Source organism: Cervus canadensis, chromosome 5 (assembly GCF_019320065.1).
Source record: "Cervus canadensis isolate Bull #8, Minnesota chromosome 5, ASM1932006v1, whole genome shotgun sequence".
Classification (NCBI taxonomy): Eukaryota; Metazoa; Chordata; class Mammalia; order Artiodactyla; family Cervidae; genus Cervus; species Cervus canadensis.
In genome coordinates this window covers 42,488,650-42,509,130 of record NC_057390.1, presented here as the reverse complement: position 1 = coordinate 42,509,130, position 20,481 = coordinate 42,488,650, and the positions used below count along the sequence as shown (strand labels likewise).

The 20,481-nt window shown below is 51.5% G+C and overlaps 1 protein-coding gene across 1 annotated transcript in view; it reads left to right on the top strand.

The window, feature by feature from the left end:
• SH3RF3 (SH3 domain containing ring finger 3) overlaps positions 1 to 8,660 on the top strand; it is a 148,500-nt gene extending 139,840 nt beyond the window's left edge. Inside the window, exons 10-11 of the mRNA XM_043470347.1 lie at positions 365 to 693; positions 7,368 to 8,660. Coding sequence (XP_043326282.1) covers positions 365 to 693; positions 7,368 to 7,536 — 498 coding nt within the window. The 3' untranslated portion in view covers positions 7,537 to 8,660. The remainder of the gene's footprint in view (positions 1 to 364; positions 694 to 7,367) is intronic.
• The last annotated feature ends 11,821 nt before the right edge of the window (positions 8,661 to 20,481 follow it).

Genomic DNA, 20,481 nt, shown 5'->3' with positions numbered 1-20,481 from the left:
GGGATACTCAGCACTAATGTGGAATAACCACCCCCTCCCGCTGCAGGAGACCCATGGTGCCCTCAGCTGGTGATGTTTCCAGGCTGGGATGTGGTCCTGAGATGGGGGTCCTGAGATCAGGGTTCCTGAGAGCGGGAGTCTGGAGGGGGTTCCTGAGGAGGGGGTTGTCGGGTTGGCACCTCCAGGTCTAGGTCTGTGCTGGCGTGTCTTCCACATCTCAGGAAAGGAAGGAAGTGAGATGGGAAAGCTTTCCATCTTTGCCGTCCTCCTCTAGGCAGCTTTACTTGACCAGGACCAGAGTCTCCTGACAGGGCCACACTTCTCGCTGGAAGCACTCACCCAACTTCGTTTTGTGTGTCTCTAGAAAGACAGGAAGAGTGGGCTGCTGAAGCTGCTGGCCGGTGCATCCACCAGGAGGAAGTCACGCTCCCCGCCATCCACCTCTCCCACCCATGACCCCCAGGCAGTGGACGCCTCGCTCCAGGGCGCGGTGGGGCCCGAAGTGTCCTTGCTGTCCATCCATGGAAGGGCTGGGTCCTGTCCCATCGAAGGCGAGATGCAGGGTGCCTTGGGGATGGAGCCACTGCACAGGAAGGCAGGCTCCTTGGATCTGAGCTTCCCGTCACCCACCCAGCCGGCCGCGTTCTCCACAATCGCTGTCCGCCCTGAGCCCAAGCCACTTCCCAGAGAGAGGTAACGGGGGCGGGGGGAGCTGTGTGCTTTTGGGCCTGGGTGCGGTGGTCTCTGAGGCCTGGAACCACTTTGGGGAAAGGGACGATGGGATTCCTGGGGAGTGAACCTGCCTGGTGTCCCTCACTGTCCCAGAGACTCAGATAAAACAGGAGCTGGTCTCACATTCTGAGTCCATCTGCGACCCGAGTTCGGATTTACAAGGAAAATCTGGTAGAACTGAGGTGTTCAGAGCCCAAAGAGATGAGCTGCACCCCCAGCCCCACCGGAACCTGGAGTGATCCCACCCTAGGCAACTCTTCTGGAAGCCCGGCCCCCTTACCCCAGATTGGCTCAGGGTTAAACCATATGACATGGCCAGTATTTATCTGTTTTTCACCAAAGCGAGTGATTTCATAGAGTTCAGCCCAGAGTTTCTGGATCAGGGAACTGAGTTTACCAAGGCATCAGATGGAAGGGCCAGAGGTCAGCGTCCTCTTGTGTGAGCAGGCCCATTTGAGTCATCGGTCCTTAGAGAGCTTCAGACAGGCCAGGGGCCTGCAGGGAGGAAGTATTTTCTTTTCTGAGCGCCTCCTCCTCCGAGAGCTGGTAAAAGGAGGGGTGTCTCCTGAGAACATAGTCCTGGTATCTGTCAGAATCCTTCCCCGACTCGGCCACACTGACCAGTGCCAGTTCTTCCGTGTGACCTGAGACACACCTCACACACCATGTACACCATAGACACCATGTACACCAGACACAATACAGACACTGCACACACCATGTACACCAGACACAATACAGATACCACACACACCATGTACACCAGACACACATGTACATCAGACACAAGATAGACACCACACACATCATGTACACCAGATACAATACAGACACCACGTACACACCATGTACACCAGACACAATACAGACACTGCACACACCATGTACACCAGACACCATGTATACCAGACATACATGTACACCAGACACAATACAGACACCACACACACAGCATGTACACTGGACACAATACAGACACTACACACACACCATGTACACCAGACACACATGTACATCAGACACAAGATAGACACCACACACATCATGTACACCAGACACAATACAGACACCACGTACACACCATGTACACCAGACACAATACAGACACTGCACACACCATGTACACCAGACACCATGTATACCAGACATACATGTACACCAGACACAATACAGACACCACACACACAGCATGTACACTGGACACAATACAGACACTACACACACACCATGTACACCAGACACACATGTACATCAGACACAAGATAGACACCACACACATCATGTACACCAGACACAATACAGACACCACGTACACACCATGTACACCAGACACAATACAGACACTGCACACACCATGTATACCAGACACACATGTACACCAGACACAATACAGACACTGCACACATCATGTACACCAGACACAATACAGACACCACATACACACCATGTACACCAGACACAATACAGACACTGCACACACCATGTACACCAGACACACATGTACACCAGACACAATACAGACACTGCACACACCATGTATACCAGACACAATACAGATACCACACACACCATGTTCACCAGGCACACATGTACATCAGACACAATACAGACACTGCACACACACATCATGTACACCAGACACGATATAGACACCACACACACACATCACATACACCAGACACTATACAGATACCACACACACCATGTACATCAGACACGATACAGACACCGCACACACACCATGTACACCAGACACAATACAGACACCACACATACACCATGTACACTAGACACAATACAGACACCGCACACACACCATGTACATCAGACACAATACAGACACCACACATACACCATGTACACCAGACACAATACACACACTGCACACACACCATGTACACCATGCTGCTGCTGCTGCTAAGTCACTTCAGTCATGTCCAACGCTGTGTGACCCCATCCCTGGGATTCTCCAGGCAAGAACACTGGAGTGGGTTGCCATTTCCTTCTCCATGTATATCAGACATAATACAGACACCACACACATACACACCATGTACACCAGACACAATACAGACACCGCACACACACCATGTACACCAGACATGATACAGACACCGCACACACACATCCTGTACACCAGACACAATACAGACACCACACACACACCATGTACACCATAGACACCATGTATATCAGACACAATACAGACACCACACACACACACACACCATGTACACCAGACAATACAGATACCACACACATACACATGCCACACTCAACCTCGCACACCACACACCTGCCTTTCTTCCTCCACTTCCCTTCACCTTGGGGCCGCTCTCCCACATCAGAGCCTTCCTTCTTACACGAGACCAGCCCAGCTGCCTATGATCTCTGCAGGGGTTTAGCCCTTCTCCAAGGCCCACAGCTGGGCTCCTGGAGCATCTCCAGTCAGGGTGACAGGCCCTGCAGGTGCTGAAGCTGCCCTCACGTCTCCTCCGAGTTCTTTTCTTCTCAGTTCTCTCAACCTCCAGACTCCATGCAGGGCTTAAAAGACCCTGCTGTAAAAAATCTTGGGAGTCTCTGAGTAACTAGAAAATTCAGGGAATTCCTCCCATTCGCTGACAGTCCCGGCTAATCTGGGTGTCATCCCTGGGGCCCCGGATGCCCTCCTGCCCAGCACCCTGCACAGCTTGTTAGTGACCAGCACTGCCTAGCGCAGCCCTCACCCTGTGCAGCCCTGCGCAGCCCTCAGGATGCCACGTCCTGGCCCAAACAGGCTGGAGCCAAGGACGTGATGACAGCAATGTCACCTTCAGGCCGGGGCAGCTCACCTGGCCTCAGGCCACACTCCCAACGTGTGGGTGAGGGGCGCTGCCGCTGGCCTGTCTGGTGCCGCCTGCGTGCAAGCCATTTCTCCCTGATGGTGATCTCAGAGGAAAGACCTTTAGGTTGAGGGTGCTGTTGAGGGAGACTTCCCAGGTGTGTGTGGGGGAACCATGAGGAGCACCCCCAGGCTGGCCAGGCTCTCAGGAGGAGGAGACCTTGGGAGCCAGGGTACTGCCTTTGCGGGAACCTAGCCTTGGGTGGTCTGCAGCACCCCAGCCTCTGGGCAGTGCACAGGGAGTTGCATTTCTGGACATTGCTTGGGGATCAGGAAACTCTTGTCCGCCTGTCCTGCTGGGGTTGGCTGAGCTCCGGCCTGTACTCCTTCCCCGTCCTCCTCCTATGACCACTGTCCGCCACTTAACAGCCATGTCACCCAAATGAGTGCCTTTGCTGTTTGAGTCTCAGTTCCCACACACAAGATGAGGATGACGGTGCCTGGGGGTTATTATATTTGCAAAGCAGCTGAATTAGTACCTGGGAAAAGACGAACAAATTTGGTGTTCACTTGCTAAGTCATGTCCAACTCTTTGCAACCCCATGGACTGCAGCACACCAGGCTCCTCTGTCCTTCTCTGTCTCCAGTGTTCGCTCAAACTCATGTCCATTGAGTCAGTGATGTCCTCCAACTGTCTCATCCTCTGTTGCCCTCTTCTCCTCCCAGTGAACACCAAGGGCAAGGACAACCATAACAAAACAAAAGATGACGTGTGTGACAGTGTCGTGTGACATCACGTACATGACAGTGAGATCATGGTAGGGGTGGTGGTCTCCCCCCTTTGATTGACAGTCCTTCATGTTCACACGCATAAGTGGTATGTCCTCACCTCCCACTGGCCTGTCAGCTGTCAAGCTCTGTTGGGATTTAGAAGTTTCTTGCCTTGATCCCTTGTGGGTCATGACAGGTGGAATAATGGCTCCCAAAGACATCTCTGCCCTAATCCCCACACCAAGGATAGGATGGCAGATGGACCGAGCAGCTGACCCTAAAGTGGAGAGGTTGTCCAGGCCCAGGCGGCCCATGTGACCACAGGAGTCCTCGCAGGCAGACAAGGAGCTCAGCGTGCTGTGCTGGCTTTGAGTCGGAGGAAGAACAGGAATGCTCCTCGGGAATGCTGGCAGCTTCTAGGGACAGGAAAAGGGGAGGGGGCACAGTCTCCCCGAGACCCTCAACTGTGTCCCTGTGAGGTTGTGACGAATGTCAGGCTTTCAGAACTGCCAGATGTGTACATTGTTACGTGCTGTCTGTGGGAATCTGTCAGACGCCGCAGGGACTCTAGGCCCATGTAGACCTTCAAGTGTGGTGTCCAGCGTGCATTCTTACCATTTCCAAGGTCTGGTAGGACACTGCTGTGATGACTACAGTCCCTACCTGGGACCCCTCGTCCTCACCAGGGCCCCTCATGTGACACAGAGGATGCCCCCGACCCCGCATGCCAGGCAATAGCGCCTGCAGCAGTCGAGTGGTTCCTGAGCTCAGTCTGCAGACTCGCTGTGTGTGTTTGATGCACGACACCAGGACTGTGCTGCAAGCTGCTGCCCTGCCCGTTCTCTTGGCCTTTCAGATCTGCACTTCAGCGTCTTGGAAGGATTAGGATGGAATCCCGAATGCTCGTCTCATAGACAGTTGGTCCATGTCATCCATCCAGACTCTTTAAAAATCACGGGATTGCTCAGAAGCACCAAATTAATTTTTAATTACATTTTTAAAGTTGCTTGTTTCACATCTGGCAGTTAAGACAAAAGCTAAAACTTGTGAGAAACGATCTCACTGTGTTCTTTCCTTGGGGGGTTGGAAGGGAGTGGCAGGTGTCTGCAGAGGAGAAGGCGATGGTGGCTGGAAGCCATGGGGGAGGTGCCGGTCCTGGTGGTCATGCAGCCTGGGTGCTGGGGGTGGGAGACGCCATCTGCATGGTGTCAGCTGATTTCACGCTGCTGTATCCCAGCAGCCACCCAGCCTCCTCCAGGGAGTGGCCGGCAGGCAGGTGCTCACAGATATGCCAGGTTGGGAGGAGCTGTCACCCCTTCCTCACCCTGAAAGGGACCAAGGTGGAAACTGGCCCCAGCTTGCACACTGCAGGCACCTGGGGAGCTGGGCTGGCCTGCTCTCTCAGCACCAGGGCCTGCTCACCAGCCCAGCCAGCCCAGAGACCCCCTTTCTCTCTGCCCCTGCTTCCACCGCCTGGAGCCGGCTGGGACCTGGGTTTTCTCTGCCTGAACATTTTCCCCAAGCCCCGCACCAACTCCAGCCAGACAGGCTGGCCCACAGGCTGTGTGCAGCTGGTTGAAGGAGGATGAAGTCGGCCTTAATGTTTTCATTCAGCACCCTGGTCCTTAGACATCTGCGGGCAGATCCTGAGGAACCTTGTTCCCTGGTCCACTCCCCCCAAAATCTCGTCCAGTGGGCCCAGGGTGCCCAGTCTGTGAGCCTCACTTCTAGAAGAGCTGACCTGGGACCTCTTGCTTTATTACATCCTGATTTCTCCAGGTCCAGGAAATACCAGGTCAGAGGCTCTGTGGACAAAACCCCTTGAGGACCCTGGGGACCCCCAGCTGCCAGACTCCTTCAGGGGCCCTTGGTGTGGCTGTGGCTGATGGGGAGGCAGGGCCCAGGACACGGTCAGGAATCTCTCCCCTTCCCCAACCAGGAAGGGAGGAGGAGGTGGGCAGCCCTCCTCAGAGAGAGGGGAGGGAGGGCCCAGAGCTCCAAAAGCAGGGGGTGACTGGAGAGAAGGGGTGTCACAGTCTGTACCTCTGGCCCAGGGAGGACACCTGGGGATTTGTGGGACTTGTGGGGCTGGGAGAACAGAGGGTGGCCTGGCTGAGAATGGCTCTCCCCAGCCCAGCCTCGGCCACTCCTTCTCTGCCGCTGCCCACAGCAGGGGTGTGGGCCAGACTGAGCCCAGGAGCAGGAGGTCCCTGTCCGGGTCACCTGTGGGCCAGACCGGTGGGCAGAGCTGAGCTGGGAGGTGGAGCCCTGGGGCTGAGGTAGGTCTGGAGGGAGTGGGGACAGATGGAAGCACAGGTCCTCTTCCCAGCGTGCTTCTTGTCTGAGCCACGTGGTTCCAGCCCAGGAGGGTGGTGTGGATGGTGGGCTGGGGGTGGAGGTGGGGTGGGGAGGGACGAGGAGCATAGTGAGGCCCAGGGCTTGGCAGGTCCATCAGGGAGACTTCGCTGAACCCCCATGCCCAGCCTGTGGTGTCTGCGGTTTGCAGCCAGTGAGAACAGTTGCTCTGATGGCCACCAGATCACCCAGAGTGCAGTGTGCACGGAGCCCTCAGCCCCCTGCCCAGTCATCACCCCCTGAAGGGCAGTGGGCATGGGGCCAGTGGGATACCAGTGGGATGCCTGTGTGACCCCCAGCTGGAGGGGTGTGACCAGCAACTCTGCTGGGCTGGATGGCAGGGAGGCCAGGTCACAGCCATCTGCCCTCATCCTAGGGGTGCTTTAGAAGGCTGGTCCTTAGAGCTGCCTCCTTGAGGCTTTCCAGGCAGGTGTGGAGTGCAGACCCACCCTGTGCCCTTGGCCAGGCACAGCTGTCTCAGATCTGGGGAGCCCTTGAGGGGAGGGGGGCCACCTGCTGAGGCCTGTGTGTCTGTTCCTGATCAGAGCCCAGGCACTCAGCAGGCAGAGGCTCCCACAGCAGAGACCCAGGTGGATTTTATGGCACGTTGGTCCATAAACAGGGGCGGGAGGCCCTGGAACCCTGGAGATGGTGGGCTGCTCGCTCACCCCGGTGTCTGTTTCCCCAGGTACCGCGTGGTGGTCTCATACCCGCCCCAGAGCGAGGCAGAGATCGAGCTGAAGGAGGGGGACGTGGTCTTTGTGCACAAGAAGCGTGAGGACGGCTGGTACAAGGGGACCCTGCAGAGGAACGGCCGCACTGGCCTCTTCCCCGGCAGCTTCGTGGAGAGCTTCTGAGGCCGCGCCTGCCCCCCCAGGGACAGAGGTGCAGGGACCCCAGGGGAGCAGCCACCAGAGGCCCCAGTCCTTCCAGGCAGGCGGCAGGACCCACGCACTGTGGGGTGGTTTGCTCCCAGGACCCTTCTTGCCCTCCACTCATGGGGCTGACAGGGAGCACGGGCCCAGCGCGTTTGGAGGGTGTTCTCAAGGCGGCTCCGGGCTTCACTTGGGTCTGGATTGCTCCTCACCCCATCTATACCTCAGGCACCACCACCAGGCCCCTTAGCATGGTGCCCTGGCCCAGGTCATTATCGGCCAGGTCCCTGAGGCAGCGCTCGGCTCCCGCGGGCGAGGTGTACACAGTGCTTCTCGCCTGCTACCACTGTCCTGCTCTCGTGCTTCTTTCTTACACCTTTTTACTGCAAAACTGTTAGACTTTATAAATCTCTAACAGGTCGTACACTGCCTATTTTTCATACATCTGGTGCTGCCTTTTTGTAAAACTAGTCAGGACTTGGTTGAAAAGATCTCTGGGGAGACAGCAAATGGGCAGAACTTCTGCAGGCACCTTGTGAGCCTGGGGAGCCTGATGTTCACAGCCTTGGTCCTCCTAGGGCTAGAGTGGCCTTGGCGTTGGTGGGAGTTTGGAAAAGCCCATCTCTTTAGCCCTTCCAGTGGCCCTTGCCGCATCTGGAGATGTTCTGACAGGGCCGGCAGTGAAGGAACAGGAGGGGGGACCCCAGGCCAAGAGGCCCTCCTGTGACTGTAGACAGGAGACCACACCTAAGGCTTCCACTGTCAAAAGGTGCGCTAGTCACCACAGTTCAGATTTGCCACCTCGTGGAGGTTTCACCAAGTTTCCTTTCAATAGATAACTACTCTGTTCTCAGTGCAGACCTTGGTCTTGAGACCAGAGACACAGGGCTAACCAGGGCCACCAGCGGGCCACAGGAGCAGTCAGGGGTGGCAGCCATGCGGTGAATGCGGGCTCTGGCTGGGAAACGCTTGGCACTTTGCACAGTCACACACACGCACCCGTTGTTTCTGTTAGATACAGATGTGTGTGAGTTTGGAGGAACGAACTGATGACAAACCACGATGCCTGTGATTCCGAGTCTTTAAATAAAACTGAACGTGGAGAAGTCTGGTTTCTGAATGGGGGAGCAGTCAGGTGGGGCCGGGCTGGGTGGGAGCTAAGCTGGCAGAAGACCCCCACATCCCCTCCACTTCCTGTGGGCACACAGCCCTGCCACCGCCAAGAGCCTCGGAGTGGGGAACCTGGGGTCTGTGTGGTAGGGTGGTAGGGCGCTGAGGGGATGGGGATGGGGGCGCCAGACAGCCACACCCGGCATGGGGAGGAGTCCACTGCTGGGCCAGCAGAACTGAGCCTGGGTGGGCGTGGGCATCTCTAGGTGCCCTGCAGGGTCTTGCCTGCATGGAAGGGCAGAATGGCTTTCTATAGGTGATGCTCCTCCCTTGCTTGCAGGAAGCCTTCATGCCAGTAGTCATGCAGGTCCTATGGGCTAGAGGCGCCTGGAATCGGCCTTAGGTGAGCACACTCACGGCCCTGCCTCAGGAGTCTGGGCCAAGGAGATCTGTCCTGAAATACCAGGGGTGGGGTGCCTGACACCCACCAGCAGGAGGGGTGTCAGGAAGCTGCCGATTTCCAAGAGGGGGCTTGTCACCAGTAGCAGGTGGAGGGCTGCCCGTGGCCCAGGAGCTGCTCTCCTGGCCTGGACTACTGCCCAGAACCTCTGACTTTCACATCACTGGAGCTGGAGAGGAGCTTAGCCCCAAGGAGCTATTTCTCTTTTCTATAGGAATGGAGTGAACTTGGGGGTGGGGAGGGGAGGGGAGGGCTGCACTGCCATGATGAAGCCTCCACTCACCTCTCCAGGAAACCAGACCAAAGACACTTGGCCGATAGGCAATGGAGTTCAGTTCAGTTCAGTCGCTCAGTCAAGTCCAACTCTTTGCAACCCCATGGACTGCAGCACACCAGGCTTCCCTGTCCTTCACCAACTCCTGGAGCTTGCTCAAACTCATGTCCATCAAGTTGGTGATGCCATTCAACCATCTCATCCTTTGTCATCCACTTCTCCTCCTGCCTTCAATCTTTCCCAGCATCGGGGTCTTTTCCAATGTGTCAGTTCTTCCCATAAGGTGGCCAAAGTATTGGAGTTTTAGCTTCAGCATCAGTCCTTCCAGTGAATATTCAGGACTGATTTGCCTGAGGATTGACTGGTTTGATCTCCTTGCAGTCCAAGGGACTCTCGACTCAAAAAGTCTTCTCCAACACCATAGTTCAAATGTATCAATCCTTCGGCCCTCAGCTTTCTTTATAGACCAGCTCTCACATCCATACCTGACTACCGGAAAAACCATAGCTTTGACTAGATGGACCTTTGTTGACAAAGTAATGTCTCTGCTTTTTAATATGCTGTCTAGGGTGGTCATAGCTTTTCTTTCAAGGAACAAGCGTCTTTTATTTTCATGGCTGCAGTCACCATCTGCAGTGACTTTGGAGCCCCCAAAAATAAAGTCTGTCATTGTTTCCCCATCTATTTGCCATGAAGTGATGGAACCATTAGTTTTCTGAATGTTGAGTTTTAAGCAAACTTTTTCACTCTCCTCTTTCACTTTCATCAAGAGGCTCTTTACTTTCTGCCATAAAGGTGGTATCATCTGCATACCTGAGGTTATTGATATTCTCCTGGCAATCTTGATTCCAGTTTGTGCTTCATCCAGCCCCACATTTTGAATGATGTACTCTGCATATAAGTTAAATAAGCAGAGTGACAACATACAGCATTGACGTATTCCTTTCCCAATTTGGAACCATTTTGTTGTTTCATGTCCAATTCTAACTGTTGCTCCTTGACCTGCATACAGATTTCTCAGGAGGCAGTTAAGGTGGTCTGGCATTCCCATCTCTTTCAGAATTTTCCACAGTTCATTGTGATCTACACAGTCAAAGGCTTTGGCATAGTCAATAAAGCAGAAATATAAGTTTTTCTGGAACTCTCTTGCTTTTTTGATGATCCAGCGGATGTTGGCAATTTGATCTCTAGTTCCTCTGCCTTTTCTAAATCCAGCTTGAACACCTGTAAGTTCACGGTTCCTGTACTGTTGAAGCCTGGCTTATGACATTGTACAGGAGGCAGTAATCAAGACCATCCCCAAGAAAAGAAATGCAAAAAGGCAAAATGGTTGTCTGAGGAGGACTTACAAATAGCTGAGAAAAGAAGAGAAGCTAAAGGCAAAGGAGAAAAGGAAAGATATACCCATCTGAATGCAAAGTTCCAAAGAATAGCAAGGAGAGATAAGAAAGCCTTCCTCAGTGATCAATGCAAAGAAATAGACGAAAACAATAGAATGGAAAAGACTAGAGATCCATTCAAGAAAACTAGAGATACCAAGGGAACATTTCATGCAAAGACAGGCTCAATAAAGGACAGAAATGGTATGGACATAACAGAAGCAGAAGATATTAAGAAGAGGTGCTAAGAATACACAGAAGAACTATACAAACAAGATCTTCATGACCCATGATGGTGTGATCACTCACCTAGAGCCAGACATCCTGGAATGCGAAGTCAAGTGGGCCTTAGAAAGCATCACTACAAACAAACCTAGTGGAGGTAATAAAATTCCAGTTATTTCAAATCCTAAAAGATGATGCTGTTAAAGTGCTACACTGAATATACCAGCAAATTTGGAAAACTCAGCAGTGGCCACAGGACTGGAAAAGGTCAGTTTTCATTACAATCCCAAAGAAAGGGCAATAGAGATCAGAAGTTAAATGAAGTGCCCAGATCTCATGGCTCAGTGGACCAACTCCCAAGGCTGGGCGATCAGCCGGGACCTCCATGGAAAGAGTGTGTTGGGCATGAGGGCGGAGGGCAGGCAATGCCTTCGGGATCTGCAGGCCACCTAGTGGGGTCCTGAAGGCAGGGAGGAACACATCGACCACTGACCACCCCCCCACTCCAAGAGCCACATCCAAGTCCTGGCGGGTTTCTCTTTGCTGGTTTCACCCCTGTGGGGAAGGACAGAGGTCACAGGACAAAAGGAAAGCAGGCTCTGCCTCCTGCCCCGGTGCTTTCCTGGGGCTCAACCTGGGGGTGGGGACAAGGTTCCTTCCCAGGGACCCCAACCCCTGGGTGAAACAGGAGAAGGGAACGTCCCCCTCTAAAGCAGGAGGGGGACTGGGAGGGCAGCAGCGAGGGGCTGTGAGTCAAGCGTATTGTGGATGGAGAGGCACAGCCCCCAGTGTCCCAATCCCTCTCACGTTACAAATGACAGAGAGTGGCTGAGGTTGCTAGCCAGCCAACAGGAGTTGGGAGCCACTCTTGGCCACCTGGTGGGCCCAGAGTCATCACAGGGTCCTTGCCAGGACTTCAGGGAGGCTGGAGAGGCGCTGCGTGGGAAGGACTCGGTGCCCAGGGCTGGTTCTGAAGCCGGACAAGCCACAGCCTCTTCTGGCCCAGGTCGGGTCCTCAGTGACCCGGGGAACCTGCCAGGCCTCGGCTTCAGTTTCAGGAACGCTAGAGTGGGCCTGTTTGAACCGGGACAGGAGGAGGGCCAGTCGGGCAAAAGGAGAGGGTCTCCTATCAGGAAATGTCCGTAAGGGTCCCTGTAAGAGTAGAAGGAACTGCGGAGGAAGAGGCTCCAGGTACCCGGGAGGCCCCCAAGGAGGTAAGCACCGGGGGACCGCGCCGCGGAGGGACCACCAAGGGGGCGGTTCAGCTGGGACTGGGCTGGACGCCAGGCCCTCGAGGAGGGGGGCGTACCAGGCAGTGGTGGGGACTGAACACGGATCAAGGCAAGAGCGCAGATCCCTAGGAAGGAGACGAGCGGGGACGGAGGCGGGGAGAGTGGGGCGGAACGACGGGCTCTGCCTCCTGCCCCGGGGCTCGCCCGGGGCTCAACCTGGGGTTGGGGGCGAGGTTCCTTCCCAGGGACCCCACGCCCTGGGTGAAGCCGCAACCCAGCTGGGAGACAGCCCTGCCCACTCCGTAGTTCGCAGAATGCCTGTCCCCCGTGCCAGAGGCCCCTCAGGCCCTCGGCTTTTTGGCACCTAACTGCCCTTTTGTCTAAATAAGAAAATTAAGCAGCTCTTGCCCTGCCGGTTCCCAAAAAGAAACACAACGGCCCCTTTAAGAGAAGACGTGCAGCCGCCCTCGGAATCAGAAAAACGGGGTCCACGCGATACGGGGATCGCAGACGGACTCTGCTTGGTCGCAGGGACGCAGGTGTGGCCCAAGAAGGGTACTCGGCGCACCCGTGTCCCAGAAGCACTGGACACACATGTCCACCGTCCACAGTACGTTCACGCACGAGACCCACGCACGGGGCCCCCGCATGGCACGTCGACGCTCGGACACACGTCGATGGTACGTTCACGCACGGGACCCACGCACGGCACGTCGGCGCTCGGGCTCATGCTCGGGTTTCGCGCTCGAGACTCGGGCCGCTGTGCCGACCCGGGAGGCAAGAGTTTGCAGCGGCTCCCGTTAGCTGGTTGAAGACGCAGACGAGGAGTGGAAGGCGCGCGTTCTTTTAAGAAAGGGGAGGCATGGGGAGTGAGTGTGTGTGTGTGTGTGACGGTGACGGGCACACGGGTGTGCTTCGTTCGTGTCGTGTTTCACACGAGAAAGTTAAGGACGCGGGGAGCGCAACCGGGCGGTGGGAGGGCTGTGTCTGGAGGTCCCTCAGTGCTGTTTTCTGTAAGTAACCGGCTTTTTCAAAACTTAATTTTCAGTGTAAAAGTCCAATGACCCGTTTTGAATGAAAGTCAGAAGCTGAGCCGCTGCTGCCTCTCGGGGCTACTGAGAGGGATCCTCAGAGTTCGCGCTCACCCGGCGGACTTGCCCGGACTGAGGCGCCGCTCGGGAGGCAGCTTCAGAACAGGCGAAGAGGGGAGAGGGGGAGGGGGCGGGGCGGGGCGGGGCGGGGCGGGGCAGGCCCTGGAGGAGGGAGGGGGAACCTGTGCCTCAGGCTGCCCCTGGCCCCACCGCCACACCTACCCCCCCCGCCGCCGACACCTCCCTCACACGTCCACCCAACCCGGCCCGACCTTCTCCTCCCCGGGCCGGGCGAGTGGACCCTGGACGGCAGAGCTGGGCCCCGCTGCAGGCTGGGCCTGGGTGTAGGTGCGCTCTGTGTACGGTCGCAGACGCAGTCCTGACGCTGGTTTCAGACGCTGAGGCCTTCAACCCTCCGGGCTGGATCGTGTTTGGCGGCGGCCCTCGGGGCGTCGTAGGGCCGCTCTGTGGCCTGAACGCTGACTGATCTCGGGAAGAGGGGGCTGGCCCTGCAACACCACCAAGTTACCCACACCGTGGCACGTCCAATACGTCCCTCTGAACTCAGCCCTTTAATATGCATCTTAAATGTGCGTCAGAGCCCTAATAAACGTAAATCATACTAGGAATGACCTCGCAGCTGCTCGCCTGCCACATCGCAGATTTGTGTTTTTTTCAGCGAACTCATCAAAGGACCTACTCTATTTCTTAAGTAATTTATTTATTTTTGGTTGTGATAGTTCTTCGTTGCTTGCATGGATTTTTTCTAGTCGCCGGGAGCGGGGACTGGCTGCTCTCTAGTTGCCGTGTGGTGGCTTCTCTTGTTCCTGAGCTTGGGTTTTGCGCACGCGGGCTTCAGCAGTTGCCACTTGTGGGGTCAGTAGTTGTGCGCACGGGCTTAGTTGTTCTCGGCTTGTGGGATCTTCAAGGAGCAGGGATGGAGCCCGCATCTCCTTCATTGGTAGTCGGATTCTTTATCTCTGAGCCCCCCCAGAGAAGTCCAGAACCCACAGTTTTAATCAGATGCTTTACAATCTTTTGTGGGGCCCAGTCAAATCACTGTCAATCCGCAGGGAGGTCTCTAGTGGCATACCACAGGGCTCTGCCCAGTTGAGTATTCTATAATTCAGATGAAGGCGTCAAGGCATTGAACACCACATCTATCAATTGCTCAAAGCTTGGCCACACAGGTAGATATAACAAGACGGCAGAATCACCGATACGCATTCCTCAAGGAAAGAGATTCATGCACAATTCAAGTAATTGTAGAACCGTATTTCCAGAAATGTGCGGTTTATTGTGTTTCACCAACCAGCATGATTGGGTTCTCTCCATAAGGAGGACATGACATAAGTAAATCCAAAACTGCCAAGGTGAGTTTAGGGAGAGGGCTCCCCCACCCTGGAAAGTCTAGCTGAAGGCAGATGTGGGACCTGGGGAAGGGTTAGTGGTCACACAGCTGCCTTCAGGAATTGGGAGTTGGAGAGGACTCCCAGGTTGGCTAGGCAGGACTGGAAAGGCAGGCAGGCTTCCCTCAGTTTCAGACCGGGTGATTTCCAGGTTTGGGGATTATTTGTTTATTAATAGAAAAGGTCAGGTTGCATCAACCAAGTAAAATTGTGAAAATTGTTTTAAACTTTATATCCTCAAATCCCCAGAACTCTCTGTTCAAATGAAATATCATCTGGAAACCTAGCATACAAACCAGATGAAAGCAGGGCTTTTCTTGAAACAGTAGTGGAGGCCCACACAATTCACTGCCCTCTGTGTGTCTCCCAGACAAACAGGAGCTTCTATACTTTGTTTCTGTAACAGCTAACAAGCCATCGGTGGGCTCAGTCCTGCTATTCTAATAAATTCTTTGAGGGTCTTGTCAGAATGTTTAGACCCAGAAATATATCCAGAATTGAAATAGCAAAGCTTGGTCAAACCCTTCAGTGACCACACTCAGTCCTGTCCATCATACTCAGCTGAGGCTATGCTCCCAGAATGCCTCAACATTTGGTTTTGGGCCCAGTGTCTTCGATCTGCTCATTTCTCCTTTTACTCAGTCTAAGGACCACTGTCATGGGATGTCCCAAGGTGGCCACCTCATGGCCTTGGGGCTCCTGCCTCCTAAGCCACACAGCTGCCGTGAAAGTGCAAGTTGTTCAGTTGTGTCCAACTCTGTGACTCCATGGACTATGCAGTCCATGGAATTCTCTAGGCCAGAATACTGGAGTGGATAGCCTTTCCCTTCTCCAGGGGATCTTCCCAATCCAGGGATTCATCCCAGGTCTCCCACATTACGGGCGGATTCTTCACCAGCTGAGCTAAAAGGGAAGCCCAACTACAGCTGCCGTGATCTGCAGGAAAACCGGGTTCTGTGGAAGTTAATTCACTCCTGCGTCTCAGTGAGAAGGCTTCTTCTCCTCGATCTCTTGATAGAGAAGCCTCACCTGATAGAGAGACACTGGCTTTACCTTCCTCCTCTGAGGGCAGGATAGCCCCTAAATGCATTTTCCAGTCTACCCTGCAACCAGGCCTGACCCTGAGTGGGGATGCCCTCCTTCTTCCCATCTTTCTGAGAGCTGGGGTGTGGATGTGTTGACTTCCGTCTCTGGCCCCCAAAACAGGAGCAAACTCTACAAGATGGAGGAGGAGGAGGGGGCTCTGACCAGTCAAAGCCTCGGTGGACAACCTGCCCATGGGAGAGAGAAGGAAACAGTGTCTATTTAAGCCGTTGTCACAGGGAGGATCTTATTATAGTAGTCAACCTTTTCCTCTTAAATCTGTAGACTTATTTTTGGGAGGACACCAGTCTTCACCTGATTGCTTTCTAATCTGATGTTCTATGAATGGATCATAGATGGAGCAGATGTTTCTGAGTGACCAAAAGTCAGTTCTGACTTTTGCTTATGGACATAATGGAAAAACAGGATTGGATTTACCCTGCCACCTGACATAGCTAGAAAACCAGACAAAACACAGGACGTTGGAACACGGGCAACACAGAATGATTCTTGGGAGAAGGGACCTTTTAGTGAGTGAGGGCTGCCATCACAGAGGACCACAGATGGGGCCTAAACACCAGAAGTTTAATTTCCTGCAACTCTGGAGGCTGAAGGTCTGTTATCAAGATGTCAGCAGGGCTGGTTCCTCCTGAGGCTTCTCTCCTTGGTTGTGTAGACCACCGTCCCCTCCTTGGGTCCTCGCATGGCTCCCTCACAGTGCCTATGTCTCGATCTCTTCTTGGGAGGACACCAGTCCTGTTGGATTAGAGCCTACCCATATGACTTCATTTACCTCTTTATAGAGACATTACCTACAAAGGTCCGTCTCGTCAAAGCTATAGTTTTTCCAGTAATCATGTATGGATGTGAGAGTTGGACCATAAAGAAAGGTGAGTACTGAAGAATTGATGCTTTTGAACTATGGTGTTGAAGAAGACTCTTGAGTCTTGAGAATTCCTTGGACTGCAAGGAGATCAAACCAGTCAATCCTCAAGGAAATCAGTTGTGAATAGTCTTTGGAAGGACTAATGGCTGAAGCTGAAACTCCAATGCTTTGGCCACCTGATGCAAAGAACTGACTCATTGATAAAGACCCTGATGCTGGGAAAGATTGAAGGCAAGAGGAGAAGGGGATGACAGAGGATGAGATGGTTGAATGGCATCACTGACTCGATGGACATGAGTCTGAGTAAGCTCCAGGAGTTGGTGATGGACAGGGAAGCCTGGTGTGCTGCAGTCCATGGAGTTGCAGAGAGTTGGACACAACTCAGTGACTGACTGACTGACCTCTTTACAGACCCTGCATCAAACACGGTCACATGCTTCAGCTGCATTGTACAGTTTTCTTGTGTGTGTGTTGTGTTTATTAAGTTAAAAATATTTTGTAAATTTGCCTCTTTTTGAGCTGTACGTTTTTTTGAAGTATATTATTCAATTTCTGAATATTTAGTATTTTCCCAGGTATTCTTTCCATTACTGATAGCTAGTTTAATTCCACTGTGTTCAGAGAACATACTTTACACAATTTCAGCCCTCTTATGTTTATTCATTGAAGCTGATCTTATGGTAAAAAATGTTCTGTGTGAATGTGCTATGTGCCCTTGAAGAGAATGTGTGTCCTCTCCTGGGGGTTGGAGTGACCTCTAAATGTCCATTAAATCAAACTGATTGACAGTGTTGTTTAAATCTTCTTAGCTTTATAGATTTTTGTTGTATCAATTACTGAGAGAAGCTTGGCGTTTCCAGTCACAGTGGTGGGTTTATTCTTTTAACGTCCATGGTATCTGCAGATCTCTCTTAAGTCCTATCAGTTTTTTCATCAGTTACTTTTACTTAGTTGTTAGGTGCAAACACACATGGTTGATAGATTCTCCTGGCAAATCGGCCCCATTATCATTCAGAAATGACCCCTTTATCCGTATGCAGTTCCTTGTTCTGAATTGACTTTGTCTTGGTTATGCTCCCTCCTGGTGGCTCAGAGGATAACGAATCTGTCTGCAATGCAGGAGACCTGGGTTCTGTCTCTGGGATGGGAAGATCCCTGAAGGAGGAAATGGTAACCTACAGCAGTATTCTTGCCTGGAGAATTCAATGGACAGAGGAGCCTGGCGAGCTACAGTCAAGGGGTTACAAAGAGCTGGACACGACTGAGCGACTAACCCCTTTGGTTATGCTGCCATTTTAGTTTTTGTCTCATTCATGTTTTCAGGAGATATATTTTTCCATCCTTGTACTCTGTCTTCATATTTAAAGTAGTGTTTTAGTAGACAGTGTATAACAGTGTCTTCTAAAATCCAACCTGACAGTCTCTGCCTGTTAACATTGGAGTGTTCTGACTGGTCACAACAATGTAATTGGATTTAAATATACAATCTTGCTATTGTTTTTCATCAGTTCATCATTTCTTTTTTCTCCCTCTTTTCCTGACTCCTTTGGATTTGTTATTTTTCTGTTTTCCTAAAATAAAAAGGAATTTTATTTCCTTTTTGACTTCAGGCATACTTCTGTTTTAAAATTTTGTGATTGCTTTGGGTTTACTATATGTATATTTAGTTATCATTGATAATTGTCATTCTGGTGTTAAAGATACACGTTATGCTTCTTCACTTGTTTTGTGAGCATTTTTATTATTCAAATACGCCAATTCTGCCCTCAGTCTCCACGGTGCTGTTTTCATGTGTTTTTCTTTGTGTTACAAAAGCCCATAGTCTGTTTTGATTTTGCTTTAAACAACTGATTAGCTTAAAGCAGTTTAAAAGATTTTTATATGGAAGTATATAGTTGGTTTACAGTATTGTGTGTATTTTAGGTGTACAGCAAAGTGATTCGGAGATACAATTATATCTATTTTTTTTCAGATTCTTTTTCTTTATATTACAATATATTGAGTATAGTTCCTTGTGCTTTGTGGTAGGTCCTTGTTGGTTGTCTATTTTATACATAGTAGTATGATATCAAAGCACTTTTTAAACTAGAAAAAAAGGTTTTAAATTATATACTTACCATTTCCAGTTCCTTTGTGCAAATTTGAATTTCCTTTAGGTGTCATTTTCCCTCTGCCTGAATCACCCCCTTTAACATTTCGTGTCATCCAGGTGTATTAGCAGTGAAATTTTTCAGCTGTTGCTTGTCTTAATGTCTTTCTTTTGCCTATATTTTTGAAAGGTATTTTTACTGGCAAAGAATTCTAGGTTCTTTTTTTTATTTAGCATTTGAAAAGGTATTGTCTGTTGGTTGGCATTGTTCTTGATGAGATCTTTGTTTATTCTTAACCTAGTTTCTCTAATAATAGGGAAAAACCTCTTAATAGAATTAACTTGTATTCTATGTTAGTCACTAAAGGGATGTTTACTTTAAGCCTAAATTCTACATAATGGCTCATCTCTGGGAACCCAGGTAATGAGCAGTAAGCTAAAATACCTTCCAGGAACCCTCCTGACTAGGCCTACCTGTGAGTTAGTGTAGGAGGATGAAATTCACATGTCCCTTCTGGAGGCTAATGGGAATCCGGAAGTGTCTGACTTTACTCCCTCCCCTTTAGTATGAAAGGGGCCTGCATTCTAACTCAGCCAAGATGGTTCTTTGGGGCACAAGCCTACCGTCTTCTCAGTGTGCTCGCTTTCCAGATGAAGTCACTACTCCTTGTCCCAACATCTCGTCTCTTGATTTATTGACCCGTTGTATTGAGAGCAGGATGAGCATGAACTCAGTAACACCACCATTCAGACTCCTTGGAGTGTCAAAGATGTTTTCTTCTTCAAGCGTCTTTTTTTTAAAAATTAGTTAATTTATTTTAATTGGAGGCTAATTATTTTTACAATATTGTGGTGGGTTTTGCCATACATTGACATGAATCAGCCATGGGTGCACATGTGTCCCCCGCATCCTGAACGCCCTCCCGCCTTCCTCCCCATCATCCCATTCCATCCCTCTGGGTTGTCCCAGAGCACCAGCTTTGAGTTCCCTGCTTCATGCATTGAACTTGCACTGGTCACCTATTTTACATACAGTAATATACATGTTTCAATGCCATTCTCTCAAAATCATCCCACCCTTGCCTTCTCTGACATAGCCTAAAAGTCTGTTCTTTACATCTGTGTCTGTTTTGCTGCCTTGCATATAGGGTCGTCATTACCATCTTTCTAAATTCCATATATATGTGTTAATATATTGTATTAATGTTTCAATTTCTGACTTACTTTCGCTGTATGTAATAGGCTTCAGTTTCGTCCACCTCATTAGAACTGACTCAAATGCATTCTTTTTTTATAACTGAGAAATATTATCCATTTGTCTGCCGATGGACGTCTAGGTTGTTTTCATGTCCTAGATGTTGTAAATAGTGCTGCAGTGAACACTGGGGTACATGTGTCTCTTTCAGTTCTGGTTTCCTTGATGTGTATGCCCAGCAGTGGGATTGCTGGCTCATACGGCAGTTCCATTTCCAGTTTTTTAAGGAATCTCTACACTGTTATCCATAGTGGCTGTACCAATTTGCATTCTCACCAACAGTGTAAGAAGGTTCCCTTTTCTCCACACCCTCTCCCACATTTACTGTTTATAGACTTTTTGATGGTGGCCATTCTGACCAGCATGAGATGATACCTCATGGTAGTTTTGATTTGCATTTCTGAAATAATGGGTGATGCTGAGCATCTTTTCAT